Source organism: Raphanus sativus, chromosome 8, assembly GCF_000801105.2.
Source record: "Raphanus sativus cultivar WK10039 chromosome 8, ASM80110v3, whole genome shotgun sequence".
Lineage (NCBI taxonomy): Eukaryota > Viridiplantae > Streptophyta > Magnoliopsida > Brassicales > Brassicaceae > Raphanus > Raphanus sativus.
Window position 1 is genome coordinate 2,343,117 of NC_079518.1, and position 16,038 is coordinate 2,359,154.

Here is a 16,038-nt window from a genome sequence, read left to right on the forward strand (position 1 = left end):
CTCGTTGTTTAAAAGAAAGGGACCATTGCTTCCGACATCTTTTATCCAAGTTAATCTTGAATTATTGGATTCCTTTTTTTCTGGTCTAAAATTGATTTTAAGTTGTAGCTTAAAATATATCCAAAAGGCAAATACAAAGATGGATTTGTAATACTCGGATATTCTTATTCGATTATTTTATAGGACCATTTACATTACAATTTGTTTGTTAGTCTGTAATAAGAATAAGCGTTAAAGAATCCAAAAGGAGATAACTAAAAGTAACACACACTCACGGTCAGGGTTTAGCCTCTGCTAATCATCTTTCCTAACGTTATGACACACTATGTAACTGAACTATTTCCAAATGAGAGAGAAAGAGAGAGAGGTGGCAAAGATGAAGTGAAGGAGGTGAGAGACGTAAAGCAAAGGGGATCGTCACGAGAATCAGTGGCAAGTCTTTAGCTTTTTTAGGATTTTGATGAGCTCTGCAAAATTTTTCTATCTTTTATCTCTCCTCTTTTTTTTTTTTGATCAGCCATCTTCATAAGATCCTCGTGATTCCTCTTTAACGCCTCCTCCTACTTTTCAAGAAAAACCTCTCTGAGAAAAATATTCAAAGTATATCTCTCCGTTTCTCTCGCCTTGTCTCCCTTTTCAGGTTTTCATCTTTTTCTTCCACCTCCAAAACTCAAAAAAAAAATAAAAAAAATCAGTGATAGAGCTATGAACGGGGACGGAACTTGGCTTGGTGAAGCATCTCAAGCAGGCGATAACGAGGATGAATCTGGGACGTGGGTCAGAAACACAGAAGAAAACTGGTTTAATAACCCACAACCACTACACCATAACGACCTCAGATTCAGTGGTGGACTTCCCTTGAATCCTTCAGAGAATCTCCTTCTCCTTCTTCAGCAGCAATCTATTGATACCTCTTCTCCGTTGCAACACTTCACACTCGACTCTGCCCCACAACAACAACAACAAGAACAGTCTTTCTTGGCTACAAAAGCTTGCTTCACTTCTCTACTCAACGTCCCCACCAGTAACAACAACAACCCTTTTGATGAACTCGGCTTCAGCTCTGGATTTTTAGGACAAACACATGTAAACCTGACACCAAGCTCCATGAGTTTCTCTGGTCTGAGTTCACCACCGGACTTTCTCTCTTCCCGGTCAACTCACCTGCCGGAAAACACCACCGGAGTAGGTAACAGATTCACTCCTCTGGAGTTTGCTGGAATCACCAACGGCGTTTTCGAGAACAGAGCCAAGGTTCTCAAACCGTTAGACGTCTTAGCTTCACCTACCTCGCAGCCGACGCTCTTCCAGAAACGAGCTGCAATGCGTCAGAGCTCAAGCAGCAAAACGTGCAACTCGGAGTCTTCCTCCGAGATGAGAAGATCAAGCTACGAGCGTGAGAATCTCGATGACGCGAGCACTGGAATCACAGACATCATCTCCGATGAGCATAACAACAACAACAACAAAGGCAAGAATAAAGGAATGCCTGCTAAGAATCTTATGGCTGAGAGAAGAAGAAGGAAGAAGCTTAACGATAGGCTCTACATGCTTAGATCAGTAGTCCCCAAGATCAGTAAAGTAAGTTTTAAAGATTCTCTTTCTTTCTTGTCCTTTTTAAGATCTTTATGCAGATTCTTGTTTTCTTTTGTGGATGCAGATGGATAGAGCATCTATACTTGGTGATGCTATTGATTATCTTAAAGAGCTTTTACAGAGAATCAATGATCTTCACACCGAACTTGAAACTACTGCTCCACCGAGTTCTTCAAGCTTGCATCCGTTAACACCGACCACGCAAACGCTGAGTTACCGTGTTAAGGAAGAGTTGTGTCCTTCTTCTTCTTCCTTTCCAAGCCCTAAGGACCAGCAAGCTAGAGTAAGAACAGTAACCTGATTCTTTAGTTTGCTTAAGTAAGGCTTCTTTGTTTTGTTATATACTTTTTTTTTTAATATAATGTAGATTGAGGTTAAGTTAAGAGAAGGGAAGGCAGTGAACATTCACATGTTTTGTGGACGACGACCTGGTCTTTTACTTTCCACCATGAGAGCTTTGGATAACTTAGGATTGGATGTTCAACAAGCTGTTGTTAGCTGCTTCAACGGGTTTGCTTTGGATGTTTTCCGCGCTGAGGTACTCTTTCTAAGTTAGTATACAGAGAGTAGTTAATTAATGGTTAGTCAAACAGTGGTAATAACATGTTTTGTTTTGTTTTGTTTTTGTTCACTAATCAGCAATGCCAAGAAGGCCATGATGTGGTGCCTGAACAGATCAAAGCAGTGCTGTTAGACACTGTCGGTTACACCGGTTTGGTTTGATGAGTCCAGTGAAGAAGTATCTGTGTGAAAACAGACCTACATCTAAGCCTTTTCATTAGTTCTGTAGTTTTCTTCTTACTTAGTTTTCATATGATAACTGTTTTATCTTTAGCTTTGAAACAAAACATGTGTTTTGCTTTTTACAACTTTTTATTTAGCTTTTCTTGAAGAAATGTGTTTTCCAAAGATTTGCTCTTGTACAAGAACACGTAGAACACACATGGAAAAAGAGTAAAACAGTGCATCCACACAAAAGAAAGCTGGTTTTAGCTTTAAGATGTTGTTTCTCGCTTCAGACATCTTTTCTGTAATATTTGAACGTTGACATAATAGAAAGCCATGCAGGAGAACTTTATGAAATGAGATGTGTAGTTTAACTCTAGCTCTCCTTTGGTCTAATGACTCTAATCAAATATAAAACATTTCACCATTGATTTTCTCGTGAAAAATAGTTGAAATCAGAAATTAGAACCGAAAAAAGATGTCCAGAACCTTCAAAATAGAATCAATTACAACACAAACTGTCTAGCAAACTGTCGGAGAAGATAAAATTTTAAGAAAGAGACCATCTTACTGTATCGATCTGAAACCAGCACCAAAAGGTTTTCTCACTTCAATCAATCAGAATCCTCATACACGTCACCATCCGACAACTCATCAAACGTCCTCATGTCAAGCTGGTAACGAAGCATACCACCGATCCCACCAAACCCTCTGCAGAACTGCGACCCTTCCTGCGACTTGTTAGTCACGAACTCAAGCGTGCATCCGAAACGTTTGTACTCGTTCGCGAACCACTCGAGCAGCGGCATCTTCTCCTGGACCTCGAGCTCAGCGTTAGTCTCCGCGTCGTGGAAGTTGCTCTGATCAGTCTCCTGATCTTTCCCGAAATGCTTCACCACAATCTCCCCGCTCGTGCTGTTCTTCAGCTCGTACCTGTTGATATCAAGATTCTCCCACACGATCAGCGTCTCGATCGCGCCCATCTCCAGAGCCTTCAGCGTGTCCTCCACGCCGAACACGTACTTCCCCGTGTCCTGACTTATCTCCTCGAAGTACTTCCCGATCAGTTTCTTCTCCTGTATGAACTTCACGTTAGACAAAATCTCAGCAGAGAGCTCGATCGCCTGGTTGAAACCGTTCTCGCCTCCGTAGGAAACATCAACCACGTTGAGTATCTTCGCCTGGAGACGCGGATCAAACAACTCAGACTGGCTAAGCTCGGTCTTGAAATCAGCCGAACCGGCAAGGATCAAACCCGCGACATTCGGCTGGCTCGTAGCAGGGTTGATATAAAACTGCGTGGCGAGCTCGGCCGTCTTCCTCACGTAGTTATGCCTCTTCTCCATCCTAAGCCTAGCGAAACGAAGCGCAGACTGCCCTCCTCTCCCGTGCTTCTTCGGCAAATCAACGGTAAACTTATGAAGAACCTCTCTCGTGTTCCCACTCAGAGTCCCAAACAACGTCCCGTTACCATCCATCACGATGAAACCAAACTTATCATCACTCTCCAACAGCTCATTCAACGCGCCAGTATGAAACTTGTTATCACAAAGGTACAAGGAAGCGTTAATGGGCCTGAAAGGCTCGAAATCGAACGTGACTTTCTTCTCCTTGCCGTCGTCGTTCACGATGGTTCCGGTGTAGAGGACGAGCCCGTTGGTGGGGACTTTGTTGTAGAGCTTCAGCCTCTGCTGAGCTGAGGTGATGGCGGAGAGGACGGACTGGCGGTTGACTCGGGACTTGATGTTGGAGGCGGTTCCGTACTCGTCGCCGAGCATCTTGGTGACGCGGGAGACCTGGTCGCGTGGCGGCATGATGAGGGAGATCATGCTCGTGCCGTTGCCTCTCGCGGACTCGAGGCCTTTGATTAGTTTCTTGATCTTCCAGATCTCGATGTTCGTGTCTGCCTCCTGATCTGCCATTTTTGAGAGAGAGTGTCGATCGAAAACGACCTGACAACACACAAAAAAGTGAAAGAAATCAAAACCGCAGTTTGAAACACAGAGAAGTGAAGATTTTCGGACACGACATTACGAAACCTAGGTTTTGTCTGAAGCAGAGATATAAGCTTTACGATGTTTTGTCTGAAGAAAATGTATAAACTTTACGATGAACAGATTTTAATCGATACGGAGAGAGAGAGAGGGGGGATCGAAAATCGCCGCAGAGAACGTACCTTTTTCTCTCTCTATCAGCGACTCCGGCGGCGTCTCCTCCCACAAGTGACTCGCTTAGGGTTTTCTCAGATCCTACCCCCACGTGGAACTCACGTGCTGGGAATTTTCTGAAATCCGACAAAGAAGATATTGGGCTTTTCTTAACTCAAAGGCCCAGTAACTAAAAGATCGGCCCTCATTAGCCAGCTGTGTTGGAAAGCCTTGAGACTACTTGCCGTTTTTTGGTTTTTTTGCGTATGGTCTAAAGTTTTTGTGTCCATGACATTGTTATTTGATTAAAACCCCCAAATTATTGATGAGAATGTTGGTTCAAGTATCTGAATATATTCTGAGAAAGGAAAAAACATTTGAAAATTCATGCATTCTTTGAACCATATAGTTCAATGCTTTTCTATCCTGTGGGCAGCGTATCATCTAAATATTGATGTTTCTTCTCTAGTTAACATTTACATACAGCAAATCATATGCTAAATCTATAATACCTTGAAATCATCATTAAAAACTATAATACTATATCTGAACCGTACCAGTCAGATACAATACCTCGTTTCAAGCTTATACCTTCTTTGTTTCATCAATAAAACTATATAAACCTTATTATAATTAGTCTTCTAGATATTTCACTCATAAATACAGAATTATATTTATTTCAAAGGGTCTGGTAAGTTATTTAGTGTGAATTCAAAGGTTAAGATGGATTCATGTGTTATCGAGCTTTCTAGGTAAAGTTGGTAAGTCAAATTCTATCGATGTGCAATAATGTCAGCCAAAAAAAGTCAGCACTAGATTTCGTTGTATGCACAGCTTAACCGGTCTGTGCGGGCTCCATCCTGATTAACTATACGAAAGAACATGTCGTGAAGAAATTATCTAAAACTAGTGGTAAAAGCTTACCACATGTTGAATAAGAATAGTCCAATTATATTTGACCAATCGGAATCCATGGTTTGATTCGTGTCTATATATCACTTCGTTGTCAATCGTATATCATTTTCTTTGTTCACATCTTTAGTTCAATCGTGCAGCCAGGTTTGATTTATGTTTCTTAATAATTTAAATTGCATTTTTTGTTGGATAATTTGTTTTCCTACTCTCAGATGGTTGATTTGAAAATTAATTTAGACGACTTTTGGAATATACGGCTGGGCTAAAATAATAATAGTAAAATAATTGATACTAAACATCATTGATCATGCAATACGCAATATTAAAATCATTTTGAAATAAGTAAACTCTTTTCAACGTCCCCAGGCCACTGAAAAGTACCGTAATATTCTAGGTACGGAACTCCAAAAAGTGTAAAAAATACGAGTGATAACTCTTGGTATTTTAAATGGCCACAAAATAACTTAATATCATCCAGTATATCATCACAAGTGATTGTCTATTCTGTTAGGAAAAATACGAGGGCTCATAAGTACTATGTTGAGGTTTCTCCGACGTCAGATTTAAATATCTCAATGTCAAAAGAAAAGTCAGAGAAAGAGAATCTATCTCTGAAGTAGTTCATAGTATTCCAACGAGGTCCAGACGATCAGGAGATGCCAAGTCTTCGCTCCCAGGATTCCACACATATTATTAAAAAGTCAGAAATTTTGGACCCACAGAATATTCACAACTTAAAAAACGATTCCAGTTTGATTTTCTTTTCAGTAGTCCAAATAAACGGCTTGCTTTTAAAATTGGTTATGTTCAAAGACAATGTGGTTAGTGAACCTTATGATAATTAAGATTTAAAGTACAAAAAAGGAAGAGACGTATATTTCAAGTTAAGTAAATTAGTTTTATTATGTAAATACTAGTAGTATCGTATGTCTTGAAGCTGTCTCCCAAGTTTTGATACTAGTTTCTCTGCTTCTTTGGATGTTTATGAATGTGGTTTACATGTTTTAGCTTCAAAGACGGTTTGATCGTTCTATATTAATTCAGATGGTACTAGGTGAAAGTTTGGTTTAAAATTTTTTGTTTTCTAACGGTTTAATTTCTTTGATTTTAGGAATATCCGGTTTATGGTTCTGGTTGCTATCCGATTTATGTATTTTATGACTTTTGGATCATTCCATCTTTGTCTTTGATGAGATGCTTGTGTGTGTTGAATTTGGGAAGATGACAAAAAAGTAGTATCGTATGTCTTATACTTTAATTGTATCAGCTATTTTGTAAGCTATTATTAATTGCTACACTAGAATGTAAGAGTTATCTTATGGAACATTCATCACACACATACAAATTTATCTTATGGCAGTTTAGGAGAATTCCAACAAGTGCAAATTAATGCAAAATGGATTAACACTACAACCTATTTTCTCTAACAGAAACAACATTACAACCTATTTTTCATTCACCTAAATAGATAAACAATTGAAATAAATATACGTAGTTCATAGCAAGATTATTCCTATATATTAAACTACATATATGATTACCGGGTTTTTACATGTGTATATGAAAAATCTACCTGAACTACGTAAATATTGTCAAAAAAATAGAGTTATTCTTGGGTTCACCCCCTAGGGTGAACCTCTAGGTTCACCAACCAATAGGATTTAGTTATTTCAAATTTGACATCATTTAAAAAAGGAAACAAAATATTGTCAAATTATATTACGTTTTAAAAATAAAAAATAAAGTAAAAATAAAAAAAATAAAGTAAAAATAAATAAAATAATACTAAAAATGCAAAAAAATAAATATTTTTTCAAAAAATAAATTAATACCACAAAAAACACTAATCTTTAAATGTTAAACCCTAAATCCTTTAGTAAACCTTTGGATAAATTATAAAACTTTGATTTAAAAAAACTATTTATAACACAATCAACAAAAAACTATACCCTAAATCCTAATCCTAAACCCTAAACCCTTGGGTAAACCCTAAACCCTTGGGTAAATCCGAAATTCTTGGATAAATCTTAAATTTTTAAGATTTATCCAAAAGTCTAAGATTTAATGTTTGTTGGGAGCGTTAAAAATATTTTTTGAAAATATTTTTTTTAGATTAAAAAGTTTTTTTTGTGATTAGTATAATTTTTATTTAATTTTTATTTTAAAAGTATAATATAATTCGATAATATTTTGTTTCCTTTTTTAAAAGATACTGAATTTTAAATGAAACAATTCTATTGGTTGGTGAACCTAGAGGTTCACCATAGGGAGTGAACCCAAGAATAGGTCAAAAAAATATTCTCATCGATAGCATGGAACTTTATCTAATTTCATATCTATCTAAAAATTATTTTCTAATAAATATAACATAAAACTATTGTTCATTGATGACATAAACTTTGTTGTTTCTTTGTAAATGTCATTAACGCAATATAAATGACATAAAATTCGAGTTTAACAATCTTGGGCGAAGAGATCAACTCGAAAAAAATTGCTTTATAAAATATATATAGTATTGGTTTCATGTCTTTACACTATTCAATAAAATCAAATATAGTTTCTGACATTTTCAAATATATCAATGGAGGTATCGAACTTGGCGAAAGAGATAGATTGGAAGAGAAGATTTTGGTTATGCAAATCTTCGAGCTAATCTCTTATTTCCTTGATATGTAAAATATTGATCTCATATTCTCATTATTTCAGACTATTCAGTAAATCCTTTGAATCATATTAAGAATTTTTAACGATTTTAAATGGATATATATAATAACTCATAAGATTTTTTTTATCAAAAGCTCATAAGATTATGTTTTTTGTTTCTATATAGAAATCATTGCATACATGAGATTTACAGACAATGAAAAATTAAGAAAGAAACAAGTTGGAAATTTTGTAACACATTGTTGTAGTTAAGACTTTGCAAAAGTTATTGCCCCGAAGACTTTACCTTTGCCATGGTTAAAGAGGCCAAACGAAGCTACTATTCCCCGAGTCTCAACTCTCAGGTATTGACTTCGAACATTCATCTGATATAATAAAAAGTACACCAACTAACTGATACCTTAATAGCTATTATATTTTAAACAGAACAAAAAGTAAAAGTTCGCAAAATCATACATTAATATTTTGAGTTTTTCTTATTCAACTAACTTAAACATTCGATGACATAAAAACAAATCAAAAGCTAGAACAGTCCGATGAATGTATTCATCTGATGCAATATTGTATGTATATGTATATGTTGAGATTATGACTGGTTTGATAATCAATCCGAACACCTGATCTTGTTTTTTGCTCACCATCGATCCGAACACCTGATCATAAAATGATTCTTTCTATACCTCGCACACCAACCAAATCTAAACCAATCTTAAATTTACTAGATGTCAAATGTTATTTTAAAGTTGTAATAGAAACTCTTCTAAACCGACTAAATTAATAAAATTTTATCCTCTTTATTTGAATTTGAATTTTATCATAGAATCAATATTATTTAATTACTTCCTTAACTGGTACGGAAAATTCTAAACCATATAATATCTGAAACCGAAAGAATATTATTTTTAGGTCACTACATCTACCTAGCCAAACCGAAATCCACTAAAAAGCAGAAATCAATCCATACAAAAAATAAAAAATATTTACGATCGCGTTAGCAGTTCAAAAAAAAAACGATCTCGTTAAAATAATCATATATAGCATTCATTAAAAAATGATAAAAAATGATTACATCACGCTTCACAAGAGCAGTCCATGAAAATGTCAGAGCCCTTTACACTCTGCTCTGTGTATATATACTCATAACCTCAAACCATAGATCCATCAAGAATCTTCCACTCAAACTCCTAAACCCTAAACCCTCACTAGCTTCTCAAAAGCTCACAAGAAATGGATATCGAAGGCAGAGGAGGAGAATCTGGAACCACAGCCACCACCACCGCCACTCGGAGGAGGTTCGCACTTCCGGTGGACGCCGAGAACAAGTCAACAACGTTCCGCCTCTTCTCCGTCGCTAAGCCTCACATGAGAGCCTTCCACCTCTCGTGGTTCCAGTTCTTCTGCTGCTTCGTCTCCACTTTCGCCGCTCCGCCTCTCCTCCCGATCATCCGCGAGAACCTCAACCTCACCGCAACCGACATCGGAAACGCCGGCATCGCCTCCGTCTCCGGCTCCGTCTTCGCTCGTATCGTCATGGGCACGGCCTGCGACCTCTTCGGCCCTCGTCTCGCCTCCGCCGCGTTAACCCTCTCCACCGCTCCCGCCGTGTACTTCACGGCAGGGATCAAGTCGCCGATAGGGTTCATCATGGTCCGGTTCTTCGCGGGGTTCTCGCTCGCGACTTTCGTCTCGACGCAGTTCTGGATGAGCTCTATGTTCTCTGGCCCTGTCGTGGGGTCGGCTAATGGTATCGCCGCCGGGTGGGGAAACCTCGGAGGTGGTGCGACGCAGCTGATCATGCCGCTCGTGTTCTCGGTGATCCAGCAGATGGGAGCCGCCAAGTTCACGGCCTGGAGGATCGCTTTCTTCATCCCTGGTCTCTTTCAGACCTTCTCTGCTTTCGCCGTTCTCTTGTTCGGTCAGGTACCGGTTTATTCAATTTATCCGGTTCAGAAAATCTACAATTCAGTATTTCGGTTTTGGCTATTTAATGACTTTAAACTATAAATAAAACTATGCTAATATACTAATCTAATAATTGAATATGTTATCCTAGTTCAATATTTTGTTGTGAATGTTTTTAATTCAGTTAGACTGTAGTGTGTAAATAGTGAAATCGATTGGACCGTGGATATGAATAGTGGTTTGGTTCGGTTTCGGTTTGTATAGTATAAATTTTTTTTAATCGATACATTTAATGGAGTTATGTTAGATGCGGACAATTTGTTTGACATCTTGATTGTGCTTATTACAAGCAAGTCAAGTGGCTCAAGTATGACTTGACATTTATCACTCATGTTCTGTCTTTTTATATATTTTTAAATTTGAAAGGATCTTCCTGATGGAGATTATTGGGCAATGCACAAAGCTGGAGAGAAGGAGAAAGATAAAGTGGGGAAAGTGATCAAACATGGGATCACCAACTATAGAGGATGGATAACAGCGTTAGCATATGGCTATTGTTTTGGAGTTGAGCTCACAATAGACAATATCATCGCTGAATATTTCTTTGATAGATTCCACTTAGACCTCAAGACGGCTGGGATTATAGCAGCCAGTTTTGGTCTAGCCAATTTTTTCGCTAGACCCGGAGGAGGAATCCTCTCGGATCTAATGGCGAGACGGTTTGGGATGAGAGGAAGGTTGTGGTCTTGGTGGATTATTCAAACACTAGGTGGTGTCTTGTGCGCATCTCTTGGCCAAATTGATTCCTTGACAGGGTCTATAGTTGTCATGCTCATCTTCTCTGTATTCGTCCAAGCTTCTTGTGGACTTACCTTTGGTGTTGTTCCCTTTATTTCTAGAAGGTAACGATTTTATGCATGGCCATTATAGTTTTGGTAACTTAGACTTATCTAACGTACGTATTTGCTCTTTGGTTATGTAGATCTCTTGGGGTGATATCGGGAATGACAGGTGCGGGTGGCAACGTAGGTGCGGTCTTAACTCAATTGATATTCTTCAAAGGGTCAAAATACTCGAAAGAGACTGGTATAACTCTAATGGGGATAATGTCCATCGCGTGTTCGTTACCAATATGTTTGATTTACTTTCCACAATGGGGAGGTATGTTTTGTGGACCTTCCTCCAAGAAAGTAACTGAAGAAGACTATTACCTCGCTGAGTGGAGCTCTAAGGAGAAAGCTAATAACTTACATCTTGGAAGTCAGAAATTTGCTGAAACCAGCGTTAGCGAAAGAGGCCGTGCAACAACGCATCCTCAAACTTGATACAGGGGTCCTTTTGTTTGCTTGTTTGTGTGTGTGCCTTTTTTCTTTCTTTTATTTGCTTTTGAACACATTTTCTTGATTTTCTTCATACTTGTGTGATAAGTTGTGCATGTAATGTAAAACCTACTGGTTACTGCTTTCTCTTTATGGACTACTTTTGTATACGTTTGTTCATCAAAGAAAGAACCATCGTTTTTTCTGTTTTATGTGTTTTCTGTCCAATGCCTCTGCCTCTTGACAAACTTATGTTTCAACTTTCACTAAAGTATACCATGGAGAGAAACCCCATAAGTCTCTTAATAATAGATTTATTATAATTAAAATATTTATCATTAAATAAGTGACAAGTAGAGAAAAAGAAACCCATTTTTATTTTACTTTCAGATATTTTAAGGAGAGAAAGTTATTGTACAAGGGTCTTTGACAATATCTCAAAAAATACTATTATAATAATTATTTACATGTCTCCGTCTTAATTTAAAAAAAAAAACAATTGAATTCTAATTGACCGAAGACTGCAGATTGAGGTAAATATTTAAGAAGTTCTAAAACAAGAACCTCCCTTTAATCTTTTAGCAAAAAAAAAAAACCTCCCTTTAATCTTTTTCCTACTTTGTGAGTTCTGGCAACAGGGTTTTCAGGAATATACAAAGGTTCTCATTATGTGAAGCTTCTCATAACCGATGACGTAAAAATTAGAAATACTTTGGCAAGTTACTAACACACCATCAATAACAAAAGTTTACTAAGAAAACTTAAGAAGAAAGAAGACAAAAATGTAGGGAGCGAGAGAGAAGGAGCTATGAAGTAACGGGTCTTGCAAGTGAACTAAGTCTTGAGTGACTGACCAGAAACAAAAAGTTCTTGCAACCTTCCCACTCGCTCTGGTTATATTGGGTTAAAACCCCGACAGGTTTATATGGGCTTTTATAACCTAAACGGCCCTTTTCATCGCGTCTTTTAAGTACCTTAGCCAATTCAGCTAAAATGTTTGAAGATGTTTCTCAGTTCCTGGATATCACATTGATTGCTTCGCACGTCGTAGAAAGGCATATGGAGTCCACGAAACAAAGATCTTATCTTATTTTTATAACTTGTGAATTACAATTGCAAATGTTCTTAGTGTTTTTTCTCATATTTAATTGTTTAGCCCAGCTAGTCGTGCGATGAAATATCAAATCGTTACACTTTGATTCCGTATGACAACTATACAAACTGGACAGACTCAGTCATATAATATATATATTCTATGGAACGCTAAGTCAATATTAACTGGTGTCTTTTACCACTCTTCCAAAAACTCGTACAATAAATAATCTTTTAACAGTGTCTATATAATTATTGATCCATAACATTGCAAGATTCGCAATATCTCCCTTACCTCTTAACACTATCTTTCTCTCTTTCTTGATCGGACAAGAATGGAGAAAGATAATAGTTTCATGGATCCGTTTCTGTCTTCCACGGAGGACCTTGACCCAACGACCCAGAAAGCGTTGATGGATTATTTAGGAGTTGGCAGCACAGCATCTTCTCTTGTCTCCTTCTGCTCTACCGCCGTTGATATCCCGCCCATCTCCAACGTTGGAGACTTTGTCAGAGAGTTTAGAATTGAGTCTAAGAAGCTATGGAAGCTAGCCGGCCCGGCTATTTTCACATCAATGGCCCAGTTCTCTCTCGGAGCCATCACTCAGGTTTTCGCCGGACATATTAGCACCATCGCTCTCGCCGCTGTCTCCATCGAGAACTCAGTCATCGCTGGTTTCTCCTTCGGTATCATGGTATGCATGCAAATCTTTTGCACATTAGAGAACCAATAAAGAAACTAAAGACTATTAATTATTAGCTGAAATATTCGAATATTGTGATTGTTTCAATGAACTTGCGGTTTGATTAGCATTGATATAAAATTTATGCCTTAGGTATAGACTTTTCTTTTGGTTTAAAGGTATTGACTATTTGAAACCAAACTACATATTAATTTTTGAATCAAACAAGACTAGTTATATCAAATTTAAGATAACAAACATGTTAACAATTTTAAAATTCTTACGGCTATTTATTTATGTATAAACAATATCGTAAACCAAATGACAAATTATTTTTTGAATCTAGATCACTCTAGAGTATTTATTAAAGTTATCTATATAAGGTTTACAGTGACAAACATGTGAATCTAAATAAAATCATCAAATTTTGTAGTAAACGCACTTAAAAACACTTGAGGTGTTATTTGGTATTTTGGTTATATTAATAGTATGTAGTTAACATAATTTTTAAAATTCTTACGGGTATGTTTGTATGGTAAATTGCGAACGCGACTAGCTTGGAATGGGAAGCGCGTTGGAAACGCTATGCGGACAAGCGTTTGGAGCAGGACAAGCATCATTGCTCGGCGTTTACTTGCAACGCTCGTGGGTGATTCTAAGCGCAACGGCTCTCATGCTTTCACTACTCTATATTTTCGCGGCTCCGATCCTAACATTCATAGGCCAAACCGCTACAATCTCGGCCATGGCCGGGCTTTTCTCCATCTTCATGATCCCACAGATCTTCGCCTACGCCATAAATTACCCGACCGCTAAGTTTTTGCAGTCGCAAAGCAAGATCATGGTCATGGCAGGGATCTCTGGTGTGGCTCTTGTGATCCACACGCTCCTCACGTGGCTAGTCATGTCTAAGTTCCACTGGGGACTTCCCGGTTTAGCTTTCGTGCTTAACACATCGTGGTGGTTCATCGTTGTGGCGCAGCTCGTGTATATTTTTGGTGGGACTTGTGGAGAGGCTTGGTCAGGATTCACGTGGGAAGCTTTTCACAATTTGTGGGGTTTTGTTAAATTGTCTCTGGCTTCTGCTGTCATGATTTGGTAAGTTTCAAACCGTTTCTTTTTTTCCCGGTTATATATCACTTGATCCCACACAACTCATAATTTATTTACGTTTTGTAGTTTGGAGGTTTGGTATTTCATGGCACTCCTGTTGTTTGCTGGATATTTGAAGAATGCTGAAGTCTCCGTGGCTGCACTCTCCATTTGGTAAAATTATTTGTCCTTTTACATAAACGCATCTCTTACATTATATCATCTCTTCACGACATTAATTAAGGTTTACTGATCTGTTTTGTTTTATTCATTTGTTTGAATCATCATAAAGATTCTCTAAAAAGAGTAGACCTGACGTGGGTTGTAGTCTTTTTGTTTTGTCTTTTGTGGCCAATTTAGTCCAATAATCTATATAAATATTTTATTTCACACATTTTCTTAATCTAATTTTGCTTACATGAGGGATTTATTAAAACGAAGAAGAAATTTAAGTATTTCATGTCAAGAAACCTATAGAGTTTCTTATTCAATAACGTTGGGAGGCTTTGCCTTATATCATAGGTCTAAAACCTAATAAAAATCTGTAAATAACTCAAACACACTTAAGTTATACATATTTACATATATTCCCAATATTCAGTATTTCATTACAGATTACTCTCTAATTATTTGTAAATAAAATGAAGCATGAACATTTTGGGATGGGCAGTTATGGTTTCAGTTGGGATAAACGCGGCAGTAAGGTAAATCTCCGCGAGTTTAAACAAAATCTTTACAAATTCTACACATCTCACACGTACCAAGCTATATAATGATATGCTTTTCCTGTTCTGGCAGTGTGAGAGTGTCAAATGAGCTTGGGGCTAACCACCCACGAACGGCCAAATTCTCTCTAGTCGTGGCGGTGATAGTATCGACAGCCATCGGGATGCTTATAGCGGCGGTCTTACTCTTCTTCCGAGACGAGTACCCAGTTCTGTTTGTGGAAGATGAAGTAGTTAGAAATATGGTTAGAGAACTCACACCAATGCTTGCCTTCTGCATTGTCATTAACAATGTTCAGCCTGTTTTGTCTGGTAAAACCCCTAATCACCCCCTAATCACATACTTTTTATTTTGGTAATATCTATTTTCTTGACTACTATATATATATACTACTACTATTGTGGATAAAACTCAATTACGTATGATAACGTAGGAGTGGCTGTGGGAGCTGGATGGCAAGCAGCTGTTGCGTATGTGAACATAGCTTGCTATTACTTGTTTGGAATCCCATTTGGTCTTCTGCTAGGATTTAAGTTGGAATATGGCGTAATGGTAATGAAATTCCAAATCGTTTATCTATAAAACCCTATTATAAATGAGACGAGAGACCATAGTTTTTGATGTTATGGAAACTTTTATGATTAGGGTATTTGGTGGGGGATGATGACTGGAACTTTTGTTCAGTCGATAATTTTGACTTGGATGATATGCACAACCAACTGGGCCAAAGAGGTGATGAACCTAAAACACTAAGACTTGTTACACAAGTTCTCACTTACCATTAATTGTTCTAGTTTTTTGAGTGATTGATGTATATATGTTTTCAGGCTGCAATGGCGGAAGAGAGGATACGAGAATGGGGAGGAGTAACAGAGAAAGAGACTCTTTTGAACTAACTATATAGTTTTATTTTAAGACATATGTTAAGAAGATCTGCACGTTACATTTTCGTGTCCGAACCAAAAAAAAGTCTTGATATTCACTCTTTCTCTAAGATTTTAATAAGTTGTAATGTAAGAGCCTTTTTAATCAATAAACATTTTGAATTTCGAGAATTGGAATCTTAATACAGAATTATTAATAAGGGTGTGGAGTATACTTACCTCAAGATCCAAGATAAAATCTTGCTGATCAGCCATTAGTATAATTGAGAAACTTCAGTGGCTGGAGTTCCAT

General features: G+C 37.5%; 4 protein-coding genes across 5 annotated transcripts; 3 read left to right on the plus strand and 1 right to left on the minus strand.

Moving 5' to 3' along the window:
• The first annotated feature begins 244 nt into the window (after nucleotides 1-244).
• On the plus strand, nucleotides 245-2,595 carry LOC108822436 (transcription factor SCREAM2-like). Its single transcript, XM_018595505.2, has 4 exons — nucleotides 245-1,581; nucleotides 1,661-1,879; nucleotides 1,964-2,134; nucleotides 2,236-2,595. Exons 1-4 carry the CDS (start codon nucleotides 706-708, stop codon nucleotides 2,317-2,319), a joined length of 1,350 nt encoding a protein of 449 aa, XP_018451007.2. The 5' UTR covers nucleotides 245-705; the 3' UTR covers nucleotides 2,320-2,595.
• Nucleotides 2,596-2,724: 129 nt separating this feature from the next.
• Nucleotides 2,725-4,624, minus strand: LOC108822437 (eukaryotic peptide chain release factor subunit 1-2). 2 transcript variants are annotated; one of them, XM_018595508.2, is made up of 2 exons: nucleotides 4,499-4,624; nucleotides 2,725-4,274 (listed from the first exon to the last, which is right to left on the minus strand). In XM_018595508.2, the coding sequence occupies exon 2, from the start codon at nucleotides 4,242-4,244 to the stop codon at nucleotides 2,937-2,939; it is 1,308 nt and encodes a 435-aa protein (XP_018451010.1). In that variant the 5' UTR covers nucleotides 4,245-4,274; nucleotides 4,499-4,624; the 3' UTR covers nucleotides 2,725-2,936. The 2 variants fall into 2 exon arrangements, with proteins under 2 accessions (XP_018451010.1, XP_056848748.1); XM_056992768.1 differs by having other exon boundaries at nucleotides 4,362-4,499.
• Nucleotides 4,625-9,131: 4,507 nt separating this feature from the next.
• On the plus strand, nucleotides 9,132-11,476 carry LOC108821004 (high affinity nitrate transporter 2.5). The gene is made up of 3 exons (XM_018594051.2): nucleotides 9,132-9,968; nucleotides 10,377-10,852; nucleotides 10,933-11,476. The coding sequence occupies exons 1-3, from the start codon at nucleotides 9,276-9,278 to the stop codon at nucleotides 11,273-11,275; spliced, it is 1,512 nt and encodes a 503-aa protein (XP_018449553.1). The 5' UTR covers nucleotides 9,132-9,275; the 3' UTR covers nucleotides 11,276-11,476.
• Nucleotides 11,477-12,607: 1,131 nt separating this feature from the next.
• LOC108821491 (protein DETOXIFICATION 31-like) lies at nucleotides 12,608-15,917 on the plus strand. Its single transcript, XM_018594517.2, has 8 exons — nucleotides 12,608-13,056; nucleotides 13,601-14,142; nucleotides 14,224-14,310; nucleotides 14,784-14,840; nucleotides 14,935-15,173; nucleotides 15,296-15,414; nucleotides 15,508-15,594; nucleotides 15,690-15,917. The coding sequence occupies exons 1-8, from the start codon at nucleotides 12,697-12,699 to the stop codon at nucleotides 15,756-15,758; spliced, it is 1,560 nt and encodes a 519-aa protein (XP_018450019.1). The 5' UTR covers nucleotides 12,608-12,696; the 3' UTR covers nucleotides 15,759-15,917.
• The last annotated feature ends 121 nt before the right edge of the window (nucleotides 15,918-16,038 follow it).

Bases quoted from the DNA above. Each gene is read 5' to 3' on its own strand.
- LOC108822436 (XM_018595505.2), top strand. From the start codon at position 706: ATGAACGGGGACGGAACTTGGCTTGGTGAAGCATCTCAAGCAGGCGAT. The intron at 1,880-1,963 runs GTAAGAACAGTA...AATATAATGTAG, and splicing joins CTAAGGACCAGCAAGCTAGA to ATTGAGGTTAAGTTAAGAGA. The intron at 2,135-2,235 runs GTACTCTTTCTA...TTCACTAATCAG, and splicing joins TGGATGTTTTCCGCGCTGAG to CAATGCCAAGAAGGCCATGA.
- LOC108822437 (XM_018595508.2), bottom strand. From the start codon at position 4,244: ATGGCAGATCAGGAGGCAGACACGAACATCGAGATCTGGAAGATCAAG.
- LOC108821004 (XM_018594051.2), top strand. From the start codon at position 9,276: ATGGATATCGAAGGCAGAGGAGGAGAATCTGGAACCACAGCCACCACC. The intron at 9,969-10,376 runs GTACCGGTTTAT...TAAATTTGAAAG, and splicing joins CCGTTCTCTTGTTCGGTCAG to GATCTTCCTGATGGAGATTA. The intron at 10,853-10,932 runs GTAACGATTTTA...TTGGTTATGTAG, and splicing joins GTTCCCTTTATTTCTAGAAG to ATCTCTTGGGGTGATATCGG.
- LOC108821491 (XM_018594517.2), top strand. From the start codon at position 12,697: ATGGAGAAAGATAATAGTTTCATGGATCCGTTTCTGTCTTCCACGGAG. The intron at 15,415-15,507 runs GTAATGAAATTC...TTTTATGATTAG, and splicing joins AGTTGGAATATGGCGTAATG to GGTATTTGGTGGGGGATGAT. The intron at 15,595-15,689 runs GTGATGAACCTA...ATATGTTTTCAG, and splicing joins CAACCAACTGGGCCAAAGAG to GCTGCAATGGCGGAAGAGAG.